Source organism: Canis lupus, chromosome 8 (assembly GCF_011100685.1).
Source record: "Canis lupus familiaris isolate Mischka breed German Shepherd chromosome 8, alternate assembly UU_Cfam_GSD_1.0, whole genome shotgun sequence".
Taxonomy (NCBI): Eukaryota; Metazoa; Chordata; class Mammalia; order Carnivora; family Canidae; genus Canis; species Canis lupus.
Window position 1 is genome coordinate 47,450,032 of NC_049229.1, and position 18,665 is coordinate 47,468,696.

General features: G+C 40.0%; 1 protein-coding gene across 5 annotated transcripts in view; it reads left to right on the top strand.

The window, feature by feature from the left end:
- Nucleotides 1-18,329, top strand: part of ZNF410 (zinc finger protein 410) — a 40,931-nt gene extending 22,602 nt beyond the window's left edge. For 3 of the 5 annotated variants that reach the window (XM_038545237.1, XM_038545240.1, XM_038545238.1), the window contains exons 7-13: nt 2,196-2,346; nt 3,129-3,310; nt 6,601-6,690; nt 9,351-9,476; nt 10,222-10,362; nt 11,808-11,935; nt 17,541-18,329. In XM_038545237.1, coding sequence (XP_038401165.1) covers nt 2,196-2,346; nt 3,129-3,310; nt 6,601-6,690; nt 9,351-9,476; nt 10,222-10,362; nt 11,808-11,935; nt 17,541-17,579 — 857 coding nt within the window. In that variant the 3' untranslated portion in view covers nt 17,580-18,329. Of the gene's footprint in view, nt 1-2,195; nt 2,347-3,128; nt 3,311-6,600; nt 6,691-9,350; nt 9,477-10,221; nt 10,363-10,659; nt 10,865-11,807; nt 11,939-17,540 lie in introns of those variants that run through there. The other 2 variants (XR_005363520.1, XM_038545239.1) reach the window with 2 other exon arrangements.
- Nucleotides 18,330-18,665: the final 336 nt, after the last annotated feature.

Here is an 18,665-nt window from a genome sequence, read left to right on the forward strand (position 1 = left end):
CGGTCTCCAGGATCACACCCCAGGCTGCAGGCAGCGCCAAACTGCTGGGGCTACCCTCTTTTTTTTTTTTTTTTTTAAGATTTATTTATTTATGAGAGACACAGACTGAGAGACAGAGGCAGAGACACAGGCAGAGGGAGAAGTAGGCTCCTTGCAGGGAGCTCAGTGTGGGACTTGAACCTGGATCCTGGGATCACGACCTGAGCCAAAGACAGGCGCCCAACCCACTGAGCCACCCAGGCATCTCGCTATTTTTCAATTAAAATAAAAAACTAGGGATCCCTGGGTGGCGCAGCGGTTTAGCGCCTGCCTTTGGCCCAGGGCGCGATCCTGAAGACCCGGGATCGAATCCCACGTCAGGCTCCCGGTGCATGGAGCCTGCTTCTCCCTCTGCCTGTGTCTCTGCCTCTCTCTCTCTCTGTGACTATCATAAATAAATTAAAAAAAAAAATTTTATAAAAAAAAAAATAAATAAAATAAAATAAAATAAAATAAAATAAAATAAAAAACTATGTGGGAGAAGAAAAAATATATATATTAGAAGTATATATGTATTAGAAGAAAAAAATATATATATTAGAAGAAAAATATATATATTAGAAGAAAAATATATATTAGAAATATATATTAGAAATATGTATATTAGAAATATATATATATATATACACACACACACACACACACACATATATGAATATATAGGGGATCCCTGGGTGGCTCAGCGGTTTGGCGCCAGCCTTTGGCCCAGGGCGCGATCCTGGAGTCCTGGGATCGAGTCCCGCGTCGGGATCCTGGCATGGAGCCTGCTTCTCCCTCTGCCTGTGTCTCTGCCTCTCTCTCTCTCTCTCTCTATCATAAATGAATAAATAAAAAATCTTTAAAAAAAAAAAGAAAAAAAAAGAATATATATATATATTAGACAGAGAGAGGCAGAGACACAGGCAGAGGGAGAAGCAAGCTCCATGCAGGGAGACCAATGTGGGACTTGATCCTGGGTCGCCAGGATCACTTCCTGGACCAAAGGCAGGCGCTCAACTGCTGAGTCACCCAGGCGTCCCAAGCAGGAGAATATTTAAAAAGAAAAAATTAATATTAACTAGCAATAGGCATCTTAGGTTCTCCTCGGACCTTGGAGCAATTAGTTTTATGATTAACATTTGGTTATGTGTATAGCAAGGAGAATGTAGGACAGGAAGAGAAGAAGTTTAATAGACGGGATGGAAACTATGATCTGTTGTCAGGTTCCAGGAAATGTGAGAGGTACAACATTTACTGTCCTTATTCTTGGCTCTCGAGAGGGAAATTTGGAAATACAAATTTTATTCCTGAGGTATATATAGTGGAAAGATAAACTAAATGCTTATAAGCATAATTGAGTAGTTATGCATATTTTTCACTGTTGATGTCCAACTATATCTTAAAAAAAAAAAGAAAAGGATTACTACCAGTGGATCTGGGATTTATATAAAGTTTTAATTAATTTCATTTAAATTTAAGAGAGGCAGTGCACTACATGCTCCTCTTCCTTTTATTCTATTGAACAAAAAACTTTAGTTGATGTTATCTTTAGCTTTTAAAAATGTGGTTAGAAATTATAAAATCAGATGAGTTTTTGCATCCTTAAAGATTTTATAACTAAAGAGAGGTAACACAGAAAATTGGAAGGTTATTCTCTAAAATGATGGAAATAGCCAAATTGACCTCAAAAGATAGAAATCTAAGAATGATCATTTACAAAAGAAATTACAACTGTAAACCCAAATTAAGCTGGGAGGGCAGCCCCTCTTAAAATAAATACGAGTTTTGTAATACCTAGAACAAGAAGTCATATTTAGCATCCTACTCCAGGTATTGACATACCTGCTTCCCTCCCAACTTTTGTGTAATGCGGAATAGGTTTAACTCTCCTTTTTTACATGAAACCATTGTGAACATTTCTTATATTTGCCAAATATAATATCTTTCTTGTGAAAGAAAGCATAATGGCTTTTGATAATTCTCTGGGGTAAGGGGATGGAAACAAATTGTGTGGTCACTTCTGTTGTTTAAATGGATATAAAGAGAGCAAGGGAAGGTGAAGGTAGATAACTGCTTATTGATCAGTAGGAGTAATAAAATATAGGAGCTTTATTGTTTGAACTAAATTACCTCATGAGGTTCCTTCCCCATATTACAAATATGTGACTCTATTACAGGAGAAAATGTCCACCTTGGTTCTGGTGATGGGCAGCCCAAAGATTCTGGGCCCCTTCCTCAAGTGGAAAAGAAGCTCAAATGTACAGTTGAAGGCTGTGACCGGACATTTGTGTGGCCAGCTCACTTCAAGTACCATCTCAAAACGCATCGGTGAGCCTATCTGAGGTTCCATACTTGGAGCTCAAGAACATTGGTGCTGCTGGAGGAGCTTGTCCCCCAATTGACAAATTAAAGGGAAGCAAGGGTTCCAGTTAGCTTTTGATTAAGATGACTTTTGTTCTTATTTTATTTTAGACAGTGAGCTGGAGCTGGGGGAGAGGCAGACTCCCTGCTAAGCAGGGAGCCCAATGTGGGGCTTGATCCCAGGACCCTGGGATCATGACCTGAGCCGAAGGCAGATGCTTAAATGACTGAGCTCCCCAGGCACCCTGTCTTTTGTTCTTTAATAGAAAGGTTTGCATTGTCTCATTTACCTCATTTTTCACAAATACTTAATAAGACATTTGGCACCTAAGCATCTTAGAGCAAGAGCTCTGGAATCTCATTATAAAATATAATTTCTTGGAAAACTTAATATATATATATAAGCATGGGTGTCACTCATAAACCTTTGAAATCAGTACTCAGGAAGTAAGGCGTGGGGCACCTGGCTGGCTTAGTTGGTAGAACAGGCAACTTTTGATCTTGGGGTTGTGAGTTTAAGCCCCATGCTGGGTATAGAGATTACTTAAAAAAAAAAAAGGAAGTAAGGCCTAGGGTTTTAATAAACAGATGTGGTTTTAACAAACTTCAGATGTGATTTTGGTATATTCATTCAGGTTTGGGATTTACTGTCTGCTTTGAGAGGCAATAGGAGCTTTGACTTATACTCTTTAGCAAAGAGCATTTTCAGGTATTGTTGCTTATGTGATTTTTTTTTTTTTTTTTTCCAGAAATGATCGCTCTTTCATCTGTCCTGCAGAAGGCTGTGGGAAAAGCTTCTATGTGCTGCAGAGGCTGAAGGTGCATATGAGGACCCATAATGGGGAGAAGCCCTTCATGTGCCCCGAGTCTAGCTGTGGTAAGCAGTTCACCACAGCTGGAAATCTGAAGAACCACTTGCGCATCCATACAGGTGTGTGCAACTCCAATATTCCTGTAGGCAATCTACTCCTTGTGTTCAGGGTTTGCTTGCCTATCCTTGGGAAAGGCTCTGAGGTGGGAAAAGAAATGAAGGTCTAGGATTGTTGCTAGGACTCTGAGGATGGAATTTCTTCTTTTCACATGCTTCATGGTACTTTTCAGTTAATGCAGTACCATTTATTGACCTTTCACCTGTGTGTGAGGAATGGACAGTGTTTATTTCTGACTGTAGGAGATTAGAGAATAGGAAAGGATATCAGGCTTTCTCTGATAACTAGGATATGATGAGATATGGACAAAATCAGTATTTCCAAATATCTTCGAACGTTACACAGTTGTAATTTTGGTCAGTAATATTTATTGAATGACACAGACCATACAGAGCCTCTTTTAGCCACTAACTGGGATAGAGTATGGGGGGAAATACAAAAGCTAAGATGAATCCCTGACTTTGAAGAGTTTGCTTTTTGGTAGAGAGAACCTCACAACGTGAGAAGCAGAATGAAAAGTGACTTGATCTGGAGCGAATAGCATGTTAATATCAAAGGAGCAAAATACAGATACCCTGACTCTCATTCTAAGAGTTTAAGAGTGACTTTCCAAGCCACTTGGCCTGAAATGTGCTAAGTCTCTTGTTAGAGCTTAATCACTGAACTGAGACCAGTCTCTTAGGATGTGTAACTGTTCTTCCTCACTTTCTTGCCACTTCTTTGTCTCTTCTTTCTTCTTACATTGCTAAAATGACAGTAGGTACAATTAAAGGGCATTGAAAAGTGAAATCCCAGCTGAAGCTCCAGGCATATCCCTGGGATTCCTGCTGGATTATGTTACGACTGGATATGTTTTAGGGCAGAATAGCTCTGTTCTCTGCTTTTTCTGTGAGAGTGAACTATGCTTGCTCCAAGAAGCACTTTGAACAAGGAACAAGAAAAACATCTAGCAAACTAGTTGGGGGAAGAAGTAGAATCCACCATGCCTTATTGTTGAATTCATTAACGCCTTCATCCTCGCGCTGCTCATTCTCTTTGTAGATTTGATAAAACTGAACATCTTAAAATGCTTTCTTTTACTGTGGATTATGACCTTATTTTCTCTCTTCATTCTAGTTCCTGCTAGCTTTCCCTTGTTAATCTCCCTAATTGCTCACCATTTCCAGAACTTCTCATCTCTCCCACCACAGTCTCATGGTGCATTGTCATTGTTTCTCCCTGGTTGCCTCACAGATCCCAGTTGCCAGAATTCATATAAAAATAAAAGTTAGGGGGCACCTGGGTGGCTCAGATGGTTAAGCGTCTGCCTTCATCTTAGGTCATGATCTCCAGGTCCTGGATTGAGCCCCATGAGGGACTCTTGGCTCAATAGGGAGTCTGCTTCTCTGTCTGCCTCTCCCTCTGCTCATGCTCTCTCTCTCTCTCTCTCTCTCTCTCTCTCTCTGTATCTCTCTGTCTCAAATAATAAACAAAATCTTTAAAAACAAAGAAGCATTTATTGAGGCAATTTAGTATGTGTCAAGTACATTGTCTCATTTAATTCTCACGGATACTTTACATAGTAGATACTGTATTCATTAATGAAGAAGTAGGAGATTAGAGAGTTAAACAACTTGCCCAATGTTACACAGCTAGGAAATGGCAGAGTTGGGATTTGAATTCCGATTAGACTCCAAAGCTTTTAAAAGGATTTTGTTTTCAAATGCTGACAACTCAGTTTATCTCAGATGTCAAAAGTGACGGCAGATCTTTATTTGTAGTAGCCATAGTAATTAAAGCTACCAATTTCGATGGTTTACCATGAGGGCTATATGCCAGACACTATGCTGAATATATTTAACTTGTAGTATCTCAGTTCTCAAAGTAATCTTTTGAGATTGTATTATGTTAACTTTATTTATTTATCTATCTATCTATTTATTTATTTATTTATTTATTTTTAACTTTATTTTTTAAGATTTATTTATTTCAAAGAGAGTTGGGGAGGGCAGAGGGAAAGAAGCAGACTTGCTGCTGAGCAGTGCATGGGCGGGACTGGGGGGGTGGGGGTGGGGGCTTGATCCCACCACCCTGAAATCATGATCTGAGCCAAAATCAAAAGTTGGACGCTCGGGATCCCTGGGTGGCGCAGCGGTTTGGCGCCTGCCTTTGGCCTAGGGCGCGATCCTGGAGACCCAGGATCGATTCCCACGTCGGGCTCCCGGTGCATGGAGCCTGCTTCTCTCTGCCTGTGTCTCTGCCTCTCTTTCTCTCTCTGTGACTATCATAAATAAATAAAAATTAAAAACAAAAAAAACAAAAAAAACAAAAGTTGGACGCTCAACCAAGCCACCCAGGTGCCCTAGAATTCTTCCCTTTCTCAAATACGTATAGCACTCTTTTGTACAGGAATTTATATTAAAATTATTTATAAATACATTTATCTCTGTCATACTAGTCTGTGACCTTCAGATAGGAACTGCATCTGATTTTTTTTTCACTTTTTATTTTGAAATAATTAACAGTTTCATGAGAAGTTGCAAAATTAGTACAGAGTTGTGTTGTGTGCCTTATGCAGCTTCCTCAAAAAGTGACATCTTCTGTAGCCACAGTACAATATCAAAACCAGAAAGTTAATAGTACTATCAGTCTGTGCACCTTATTTAGTTTTTACCATGCATCTTTGATTTTTAGAAGAACAATGTAATATTGTAGACAGCACAAATTACAGAGAAGCCCAAAGAAGAAAGGAAATCATCCATAATAGCACCATCCATCAGGATGTAACTACCTTTAGCATATTGTCACAGATTTTACTTTGTACCTCTGACTGAATATCTGTTTTCATTTGTTTGCTTAATACAGTGGGACTATGTAAAATAGTAAAATATTTCATAACCTTTAAAAATCTGTACTTTTTAGTGGATTTAGAAACTGAATCATAAAGAGGATTGGTATAAGGTAAAAATCCTGACAGCATATTCGGTGTAATCTTGATACCATTAAAAGGGATAGGATCACTGAAGAAGGTAGATCATTGTAGCTGGTGCTCAGCCCTTGAGCCAGGAAGAAGGAAGTGTGATGCTCAGAGGTAGTCACTCTAAAGAAAAGGACAGGGCTGTCTGGTTGGCAGGCTTCTAGGAGACCACTGAGAGATGGCGCTTGCCGGATAGATAGCCCTGCTGAAGCTGCATTCATTGCCTGAATTCAAGAAAAGTCAAGCAAGTCACCGGAAACAGGATAAGGTTAATGCGAAAAGAGAGTAATGGATAGCCAGCTCATCAGAAGACTCTAACTCATTTTCTGTCTCTAGGAGAGAAGCCTTTCCTTTGTGAAGCCCAAGGATGTGGCCGTTCCTTTGCTGAGTATTCTAGCCTGCGGAAACATTTGGTGGTTCACTCAGGTACTAGACCTCTTTCAGTCATTGATTGCAGGGAAGGTAGAGAACCAAAAGGGTGAAAGGGTGGGAGGGGGGGTGGTATAAAGAAATCTAGAAAGAAACAAAGTGTCCAACATAAAGTTTGCTCCTCCTCATGACAGAATCAGAAGTCAAGGCTCTTAATAATTGTATTAAAAGGATTATATAATCAAGGGGGGGGAACCTAATGGCTTTATTTTCAGCAGAGCCATTGATTGAGTTGCTTTCTAATCCAGAGCTTTTCTGAAGAGATCAGCAAATTTATTTGGCATTATGTTGGGTGCTTTATAAGTTACATGGATATGGCCCATGGAGGTTACTCAAGAGCAGAGACTTGCCAAGACAGAATGAACTCAGAGTGGAGAGAGATTCTAGAATGGAATAAAGTAATTGTTCAAATAGTTAGCTATGGGAAGTATAGGGCAGCCAGAACAGGGGGAGTGAAGAGAAGGAACTGGAAATTATTTATGATGAGGACAGCAAAGCAATTCAGTGGGAGCAAGGGAGTTGGAGAGGTGTAATCAATCAGGGATGTGAATTTCAGAGTTGAGTTCTTACCTGATGACAATTTCTAAATAGAAAGTGGCAAACTGTTGTTAACCTGTGGGTTAGATGTAGACTTTCAGGTATGTTTTGCTTGGCTTGTAGAGTATTTTTATTTTATTTTAATTTTATTATATAAAATTATGTCAAACATATGTAAGAGTAGAGAAAATAAGGACATTTTCTTATATAACAACAGTGCTGTTACCATACCTTTCAGAATTAACAATTCCTTGGATTTATCTCATACCCAGTCCATGTTTCGTTTTTTTGCAGTTGTCTCAAAAATGTCTTTTAAAGTGGGTTTGTTTAGATCAGGATCCAATAAGGTTTAATGATTATTTTATTTTATTATTTTTTTAATTTTTATTTATTTATTTATGATAGTCACAGAGAGAGAGAGAGAGAGAGAGAGAGAGAGAGAGGGGCAGAGACATAGGCAGAGGGAGAAGCAGGCTCCATGCACCGGGAGCCTGACGTGGGATTCGATCCTGGGTCTCCAGGATCACGCCCTGGGCCAAAGGCAGGCGCTAAACCGCTGCGCCACCCAGGGATCCCTGATTATATTATTTTAATTATTATACTTAGTAAGTCATCTTTAAATCTGTCTATACTCACTTTTTTTTGTGCTGTAAACTTATTGCACAACATAGTTGGATTTTATAAAATGTCCCACATTCTAGATTTGCTGGTTTGCTTCCTTTTATATCATTTAACTTGTTCCCCTAGATTTCCTAAATGAAGGTAAGTCCTAAAAGCTTCAAATGTTCAAAGATTTTGCAAGGATGTTTTATAGATGGTCATATGTGTCTGATTTTGTATCATCAGGAGGGACACAGTGCTTGGCTATTGGAATTCATCAGTGGGTTCAGGTGGTTAACACTGTGATCTTCACATTGTAAAGATCCCTAGCACCTTTTGCTTTATGATTTCATTTCTGAGTGATGCTTGAATAGGTTATTTCATTAGGGTTGTAAAACAGTGGTTTTCTAATTCTTTAATTCTGTTCACATCAGCTGGAATTTTCTGTGTATAATAGGTCTCTTCTCTATCCCCTAGGGCTGTTTGGTAATTTGCACAGGAAAGGGAAGAAAAATGTGTGATCATTTTCTTTTCATTTCATTTAATTATTTTCAAAATAAGAAACCGGTGTTCTTGTTTCTTCTAGTGAATGCATGGGTTTCTATATAGTCACTGTATGTTAATCCATTATAGTTCTCTTTTAACAGCTTTTTTTTTTTTAACAGCTTTTTTGATGTCTAATGCATATACCTTAAAAATTCATGCATTGTAAGCATACAAATTAGTGATAGAAAGTATATAGAATTGTACAGTCACTGCCACAATCAAGTTTTAAAACACCTCTCACACCAGAAAGTTCCTTTGTGCCCTCTGGTTGTCCGTTCCTACTCCTGACCCCAGATCCAGGTTACTACTGCTCAGCTCTCTCCAAATAGGGTTTGCCTATTCTGGACAGTTTCTGGCCATTTCACTTAACTTTGGCCACCTCCTAATCCCCTGTAGGCACCTGTTTCTGACCCCAGCTCTAAGTGTGGCTATCCGAGCAGGTGGAAGGCAGATTGAGTTTTGGACTTGAGGACACAGAGGCTTTATATCTCCTCTGTAAAACCTGGCTACAGGTTACTGTGTAGAAGAACTGCCGGATTAAAGGCTGACAACTGTGAGACTGGTGGCAGGATGTGTAATAAGCGGGTATTATGAACCCAGGATTGGAATCCTTGAGAATGGTACATGTTCTGGAGGTCCATGGAAAACTATATCTGGAAATGGAAGGAAATATTCTATGTGGCTGCTATGATCTGCTACCAAAGAGGTTGTGAAGACAGCAGCACAGTGGGTCTCGAAAGGATAGGGGTTGGGAGCAATGAGTGTGCTAAGCTATCCTTGTGAACTCTCCCTGCCTTCCCTGGTGGATGTAGGTTTTGAGGCTAGGGATCTCCAAGGCTGGGTAGAGAATAGGAGAAGGAAAAGCCTCTTCTCATTATCTGAGCTTCTCTGTCCAGGTCTTGAGTCCATTTTCTTGCTTTAGAATGTACCCTGTTTTTTTTGGCTATCCTCTCTTAACCTGCTCTCTGTTTCAGGAGAGAAGCCTCATCAGTGTCAGGTCTGTGGAAAGACCTTCTCTCAGAGTGGGAGTAGGAATGTGCACATGAGAAAGCATCACTTGCAGCTGGGAGCAGCTGGGAGTCAAGAGCAGGAGCAAACTGGTGAGGAGAGAGGGTGGAGTGGAGGGTTCTACCTTCTGGGCTCAAATAGCCAAATAACTGGCCTATCTGGTTATTTGGAAATTTTCAGATTCTGTGCTGGGGAGTGAGACCTGGTCTCATTTGATGGACTGGTGGTTTCCAAATGTAGCCATACAATAAAGTCTGTGAGCTTTTAAAAACATATATTTGTATTGTTTGTCCACCCCTTACCCCCAAATAAAACAAAACAGTAAGTCTGATAAATGAGATTATTTGGGAGTAAGATCCCAGAATCTGTAGTTTTGAAGCTTCCCTAGTGAGTTTGATGGTAACTAGTGCTGATCCATGAACCAGCATTTGAGTATTACTGTGATAAAGATTTCTATAAGACAAAAGTTTAAACATTTTTTTACCTATCAGTCATGATTCCCTTTTTACCTTCACTTAAATTTGGTAACTCATTTTTATTATTGTATTTCCATGTCTAACTTTAATCAGTTATTTCATTCCAAATACTCCTTTCCAAGGATGCATCTGTCCCATTGCCTATATTAATTCTCCACCTGTTGATCACAGGCAAGGATATTTATCTGTGAGGCTCCACTCTTCCCTTCTAGGTTTATTCTTGCTCCCTAAAAGTAGATAGCATCCAAGATACAAATTAACTTCCAGTTCTGAGAGGAAAGGCCAGCTTCCTGTGAAGGAAAACAGGAACCCGGCACAGCCTTGCCTGCTGCATGTCTCTCACATCCTGTTCTCTGTGCAGCTGAGCCACTCATGGGCACTAGTTTGCTTGAAGAGGCCTCAGTAACCAGTAAAAACCTGGTGCCTATGAATTCCCAGCCCAGCCTTGGTGGAGAGTCCTTGAATCTACCAAATACCAATTCTATCCTAGGAGTTGATGATGGTAAGACTTTCAACTCTCCTTTATTTGGGGAAAATGGGCTGCAACTAGGGACTAAGGAATGGGATTGTCTCCAAAATGGAGGTTTTCATTAATTTCATTTCTTGTGAGTAGCTGTGGTATGATTGAGTGGCATTTGTGTTCTTTGTCTCTGGGATGTATAAGTGAATCTGTTAAAAAAAAATATTTTTTATTTTGTTGAACAGATGATGTAACAAAAGAATAAAGAGAAAAAATTTTAAGAAAATTATCCATAATCCTAGCATCCTAGCCCAACTATTTCTATCTTTCCTGTTGCAGTTATGGAAGAACTTAACTTTTAAAACATTTAAACAGAACATAACCAGGTTTTACAGAGGAGATATAAAGCAATTTCTCCATACCTTCAAAAGCCATATCTTCTGGAGAAAAGAAAGGGCTCTCTAGGAAACAGTTGCTCCTCTCTGGTATAGAAATTTCACCCAAGTTACACAGGCCAGGCCCTCTTCTCTGAAAAACTTAACAGGTGAGGTCAGCATGCATTTATTCAGTGCCTACTGTGTGCCTGGCACCATGGGAAAGATAAAAGTAGAAAACAGGGACCTTAAAATGTAGTTGAGAAATCAAAACTTAAATATGGGAAATGACAGAGTGAATAGAAGATAGCATATAAGTAAATGTTAAATTGCACAGTATAGTCTGGAAGACCAGTATATGTTGAAAGCCCCATAAAAGAAACTTTGTAATTTATTAGAGGCCTAAGTAGTTTATGTATAAACTGTCCAGAAGATTTTGACGGTGATCCCACATGAAGTCCCAGATCTTGTGTTTGAGTTACTCGTATCCCACTCGGGCAGTTTTGTGTATCAGTGACCGTGTTTGTGTAACTTCTGTGTGGAGCCTACAAGGCCCCGAGTCTGCTTCCACAACAAGCCTCCTTGCTTTCGTCATGTGATACTAGCAGATAGTTGAAGCATGAGACACAGAAATTGCATGGAACTGCTTTGCCATTCTTAAGGAAGAAAGTCTCAAGGGAGGAAGGGAAACCGGTTAGGAACTTTGAAGCCCGATTTAAATTCTTAACTTCTGCACAGTGTGCTGTTTATATCGTTGGTGGCCGCGTTAAGGGTTGGCTGTGCTCCCCTGATTTGCCTGCCCAAGCAGCTTTTGCCCTGTTCCATGCACGGCTAATCCAGCTAACAGTGCTAAAGCCACACTACTCCAAATTGGTATATTGAAAAACGGTCAACTCTTATATATCAAAATTTCTTGCCTTTTCTTCCTATTCCTCTTTTGTAGTACTTTCCAGATTCACTGGTAATGATTATCAGACAGGAATTAATTTGGAAGAAGTATAGGAATATGGGTTTTCCAGGGAACAGTTTTTAGTGTTCTTAATGAGAGACTTGATAATGCAGGTAGGAGTATCTGTGGATTCACTTTTAATTGAAGCATTTCTGCCATTTCAGAGGTGCTTGCTGAAGGATCCCCACGTCCTCTGTCTTCAGTGCCTGATGTGACACATCACTTGGTGGCCATGCAGTCAGGGAGGCAGTCATATGAAGTTTCTGTCTTAACTGCTGTAAATCCACAGGAGGTAAATCTATCTCTTGCCCTTACTTTGTTTCTGTGGAGACTAATGTGGACGGTGATTGGGAATCTAGTTTAGAAGATCTGAAAATTACTCCAATTTCCCTTTCCTGGAAACTTAGACTAGAATATCTTACTTTAAGCTAAGCATGGGTCCAGCTTAACTTAAGCTTGATTGTTAGGGTCTCCTGGATTGGGAGACTGGTCCCTCATCGGCTGGGTCTCAGCTTTAATTTCCTTTATATACATACCTTACTGAATGATATCTGCTCCTACTGTTCTCTGCCTATGACATGAGGATACTGCTTTTATTTTAGAAAGAACATAATATCCTGGACCAAGTGGTCCTTGAGCAAAAAAGATAGTGACAAAATCATTGAAAATAATCATTGTTCATTTTGTTAGGGTCGTATGTCTGGGAGATACCAGGCTGAACCAACTGGGTATATATAGGAATGTGTTCACTTGCTTATGGAATGAGAACCAGCATCTAAATCAGAGAAAGGTTTTAGGTTGACTCTAAGCATTCGCAACTCTACAGTCTTGGCTATAACCTAGAAAACAGAATGAAAGCCAGCTAGGCTTCTAGAATTTTAGGGTATTTTATTGACTTTTTGTCCTGGGAGTAGATAACTTCATGAGCTCTATGCATAAACTTTTGCCAAAACCCATTTATCCCAGATGCCTTTGTATTTTAGGATCTCTTACAGTGCTCTCCCGTCTTCTCCCGTCTTTTCATTATAACCTGAAACCACAAAATCAGCTCTTCCAGGATTCAGATGACTGCATCCTATGTTGAATATTCTGGATTATTCTGTAAGATCCCTGAGGATGCCCAGGATCTCAGGGCTCTGGACATGCATGTTAATGATTCTGCCAGAACCTTTCCTCATATTCATTGTTGTGACCCATTGTCTGAGTCTTGCTTATAGTATATTGAAGGTTTTGTTTTTGCTTTTGGTATCATTGGTTCTTTGCTAAGTCACCTTCTTCTGGCTACTGCTTTGGAACATACCTCACCAATGAAAGCTTCCTTTATTATTTCCTCTCTTTACTTACATATTTTAAAATATTTATTATGAAAGTTTTCCAGGCAGCCCAGGTGGCTCAACGGTTTAGTGCCTCCTTCCACCCAGGGCGTGATCCTGGAGACCCGGGATCGAGTCCCACATCGGGCTCCCGGCGTGGAGCCTGCTTCTCCCTCTGCCTGTGTCTCTGCCTCTCTCTCTCTCTGTCTCTCATGAATAAATGAATAAATCTTAAAAAAAAAAAAAAAAAAAGTTTTCCAGCAGTGTAGTGAGAAAGAGTATAGTGTAATGAACTCCTGTACCTATCCCCCAACTTCAACAGTTAACTTTCTGCTCTTCTTAGTTTACCTCTTCCTGCCTTATTTTTTTTTTTTTTAAGATTTTATTTATTTATTCATGAGAGACAGAGAGAGGCAGAGACACAGGCAGAGGGAGAAGCAGGCTCCATGCAGGGAGCCTGACGTGGGACTCGATTCCAGGTCTCCAGGATCAGGCCCTGGACTGAAGGCGGTTCTAAACCCCTGAGCCACCTGGGCTGCCCTTTCCTGCTTACTTCTTGTTGCTGTTCTCTTTTTGCTGGAGTATTTAAAAGCAAATCACAGACATACCATTTCACTTGTAGATATTTCAGCATATACCTGTAACACATTTTTTCATAGATATTGTATCTTTATCATACCCAACAAAATTAGCAATCATTTATTGATATCCTCGAATACTTATTAGCCTGTGTTCCTTTTTTTTCCTCAAAATGTCTTTTAATGGTTGATTGGTTTATTTTGGGGGGGGGTTGATTGGTTTAAATTAGGATTCAAACAAGGCAGGTTCACTGTATTTGGTTAATAATTCTCTTAATTCTCTTTTATCTCTAATAGTCTTCCCCATCCCCTATTCCCCACTGCCGTTTTTTTCAGAATGACTATCTAAGGAACAAGAATTTCCCAGGTTCTAGTTTTGGCTGATTGATTCCTTTTTTTTTTTTTTTTTTTTAATCTATTTATTCATGAGAGAGACACACAGAGAAAGGCAGAGACACAGACAGAGGGAAAAGCAGGCTCCATGCAGGGAGCCTGATGTGGGACTCGATCTCGGGACCCCAGGATCACGCCCTGGGCTGAAGGTGGCGCTAAACCGCTGAGCCACCCAGGGATCCCTGATTCCTTTTTTTGTTTAATATATTTCTCTATCCACAGATTTCCTAAAAACTGGTAGTTAGGAGCTTAGAGTCATCTTTATGTTTTTTTGCCTTGGCAAGAATATTCTTTTTTTTTTTTTTTTTTCTTAAGGATTTTATTTATTTATTCATGAGAGAGAGAGAGGCAGAGACACAGGCAGAGGGAGAAGCAGTCTCCATGCAGGGAGCCTGACTTGGGACTCGATCCTGGGTCTCCAGGATCACTTCCTGGACCGAAGGTGGCTCTAAACCCCTGAGCCACCTGGGCTGCCCTTGGCAAGAGTATTTTTTAGGTATACTCTTGCTTTCTGTTAACAGCTCACAGCAGACATGATGTTTAGTTATACCTCTCTTACTGAGCTTAATGATTGACCAGTGGGTTACATAAAATTTTGGCAAACATTACTGATCATGGTCTAGATCAAATTTTTTTTATTAAAGCTTGCAAAATGGTGATATCCTAATTCCTTTTCTTTCTGCTTTTATGAACTGTGATTCTTCTTTAAAACAAAACAAAACAACTTTCTTTCATCAACTATTGGATTACTCTGAAACAGTCCAGAAAAATCATCTCCTTTTTTACCTAGTGGAAATTATTATCCTGACATAACCAATCCACAACACTCAACCTTTTCCTTTTTATATTTGAAACCTTGGAGCTTTTTTTTTCCTGTGCTGCTAAATACCTTTCTTTATTGAGTGAAGCATTTCAGATTTCCTCAAATAAATGCCATGTAGTTAACAGATACTACATCCCTAATGTGTGCAAGGCCCTCTGTTGGGTACTAAACAGTAATAAACAAAGTACAGTCTTTGCTTCAAAGAGCCTACAGTCAGACTTTGGACCTCTGCCTTTTACAGCTGTGCAAAATGGTCCCCTGGAGTTGTGCCTTACAGAGAGAATGGAAAGGGTGACAGGTCAATAAACTGGCAATTTTTATACAGTGTAGTAAATGCTAGTCGTGGGGGAAGTCAGGGAATAAGTTTGAGAGTTTAAGTTGAGACCTGAGGGATGAGTGGCAATTATCTTGATGGATATGTGGGAGGGATTAGAAGAAAATAACAAGCATAAAAGTAGCAATGTATACAAGGGCAGAAGGTGAGGGAGCAGGGAACCACCATGGAACCACAGAATGTTGAGTAGAATAAGTTGGAATGTGAAATGGAAAGTGAGAGCAGGAAAGAAAAGCTGGTTTCTCTCTTGAAGGGCCTTCAAGGACATGATCGTATCCTGGGGGCAGGCAGTAGGGAGCCATGCATGGTTTAAGTTGCCTAACGACATGGTTAGATTTGTATGTGCGAAAAGTCCAGTAATGGCACATTTGTTCCCCTTGGACCTACGCATGTGGGTCTTGGAATTGGCTTCAGAGTGTCCTTGTTTGGGTGATGCTTACTCACAGGCTCAGACACACATGATACCGCTGACCACCTATAAAAAACAAAAGAAAACTCGACCTTCATCCCAGGAGGACACTAAGGGCATAAGCACCCAGTTTCATGATGGGAGCTCCAGACACTTAATAGAAAAATATTAACAACACAAAGGGGCAAGTGGTGTCAGTAGTGTAGCTGAAAATCTTAGACGATCACTTCTCCCTCATGGGTCGTCACATATTTACAAACACCTCTGAGCCTCACTTCTGTGTTTCCTTCACTATTAACTGTTATTTTCCTCTTATCACAGGCATTCCCACTACTCATCCCTCCTTTTCTTTATCACGGCAGGCCTACCACATCCTCTGATATCTTCATTTTTAAACCTACAAGCCCCTTAAGACTCCAGGTTTAGTCCTTTTCCTCATCTAAGCTCCTGGTTCTAACTGACCTTCTTTCAATGACTGAGGAATGTTGATTCCTTAGGGATTCACAGATAGAAGGATGTTTGTAATCCTTAAACCAACACATATCCATTTCAAATTCTGTTTTTGGAGATAATCACACATTGTAGATCAAACCTGTAAGAATCTACTGGTGCACTTCTACTTGGGCTCCTGTAAATATGCTCTAAAATAAACTTACAAAGAATATCAGATAATAACCAAACACATATCAGAAATTATCATGGGAGGGGCTCCTGGCTGGCTTAGTCAGTAGAGTATGGGACTCTGATCTCGGGGTGGTAAGTTCAAGCCCCATGTTAGGCATGGATATTACTTAATAAATAAATGACTCACACTTAAAAAAAGACTATCCTCTTAAAAAATGAAAAGAAATTATCGTGGGAAATATATCAAAACTACATCTTATTCAGATGGTTCAGATTGGACAGTTTTTGTCTTCCCCTCAGTGTTACCCAGTCTCCTGCACAACAGACCAAGGACTCATCGTGTAGGGCCAGCTGGTAGCCCAGGGCTTTTGGACCTCTGCTGGCTAAAAGACATCCCAAGTGGGGGTCTGTAGTCACATTAAGCTCACATTGTTGAACTCAGGAACCAGTAGAAATGAGTGCCAGCTAGCCCTGAAGATACCAGAATTTGTCCTCAAAAAGAGGAAAGCAAATTGCAAAATTCTTGAAGATTTCTCATGAAATGCCATTGCTAAATTTGAATGCAAACATCTGAATCTTGATCTATATTAAAAAGACACCATTCTTGCATCCCCACCACAGCATCAGTTGAAATTTATGGTTTCTTTAAATTTCTTTATATTCCATATTATTAAATTCCATATAAATTACCTTCATCCAAATTGAGATCACCACATAAATCTATTTTCAGCCTAAGACTTTATCTGGTTATATTTTACTAAGCCATTTTTTTTAATCCTGAACTTCACTGTTATTCCCATCTCATTCTCATAATAAAATGGAACCCGAGTTCATCAGTTATTATAGAACTGCCTTTCAACAGAAGTTGAGTGTGGAGTAGAAAGTCCACTTTTTCAGCTGCTACCCTCTCGGAGTCTCAAGCTTATCTCCCCTCATCATAGGAAAGGCATCCTTTTAAGCCCTGGGAATCCCTGGATTCCCTATAAGTGGCTTCTAGCCCTCATGCAGAACTCACTGGAAATAGCTGCCCACTCTTCTACTTGAGCATCCTACCTGTATTTGGACTAACACTGACTGACGTAAGGTTTTTGCTTCCACCATTTCTGATGTATCTGTAAGTTCTAGATGCCTCCGTCATTGGCTGGTGAGTACCTGACAAGACAATAATTTGGCTTATGGACTCAGGATATTTTATTGCCATAGTGAAAATGCCAGCATTATGAAGTGGCCAGAATGTTGTCCCAAGGCCAGGATATGAAAGAGATACATCTGTTTACGTGTCTTCTGCTTTGGAATTAGATCTACTTGACTCACCCCTGCTGTGCCTTCCCCATTCCCGCTCATAAACCTTTTCCTTTGTATGAATTATTTTTCCTGTTATTCAGTGGCAGCCTACTGCAGACTTGGTTTTAATCTTTTACAGTTACTAAACCAAGGAGAATTAACTGAAAGACGGACATGAGCATGGGTACCACCACCTGGAAGAGCAGCTCTATCTGATCCTGGAGTGCACATAGTGGGAACAAGACGCTTATGGCTCGTAATCTGCCAGAACCAAAATGAATCTGTGAAGGACAGGACCCCACTTTTGCCTCTGTTCATCTTCTCTGACACAGAAGATGAATGTAGGAGAGCTTCTCTTCAAACTACATCTGATCCAGACAAGGAAGAAAGCAGTGAATGTGGGCTGGGTAACTGTACCTACCTCTCTTCCCACTACAAAATTTTGGGATGGACTTCTCCCAAAAGGGAATTTGATTACGTGTTGGCTGAAATTTCTTCAGTGTGACTGTTGAGAAGGGATTTTCATTTGAAGAATTTGCATCCCAGACTCAGCTGGCTTTTCACCAGGATGAACTAAATCCTGCCACCAACCATAAAACTTCACCAAGAAGTTGAGCTTTCAAGATGCCTTGTTGCTTTGGAGAAGGGAGTGATGTCAATTCTATTGTGGCATTTTCCCTTTAGCAACCTGAGTAAGAGACTCTCTGCCACTGGGCTGCAAAAAAAATAAATTACTTGAATCCCTACTTGGCCCGGGCTGAGGTACTATCTTGTCATATCCACCTCTACTTGGTCATTTTGCTTTGTTTATGGAATATACAGTAGCATGTTAAAAGGATTTTGTTTTTTTGAAAGTTAAATATCACATGATTCAGACCTTCAGTTGTTTTCCCTTTAAATAAACAAGACAGCCCAGTCAGTTCTTTGACTCCTTGTTTTGGACAAAATTTGTTTTCTTAAAGAGGAGAGTAATAGTTAAGGCTTTCCCTTTAAGAGAGGGCACTGATTTACCCTTTGGATGCAGATAAAACTGAGGCTAGGAGTTTTGGGGAACAGGACAGGAGCATCTTTATCTCTAACTAGCAAACCTAGAGTAGTTACTGTAGTACTGCTGTTATCACCAGAAAGGACCATGTCTGAGTCTGGAAAAATGGCAATAATAGATACTTTTGAATTTTTCCCAGAAAGTTAAAAAAAAAAAAAACCTATGAGAAATGTGCTTCTGTTAAGAGTAGGCACTCTTCCTATCATCCTGTCTCTACAG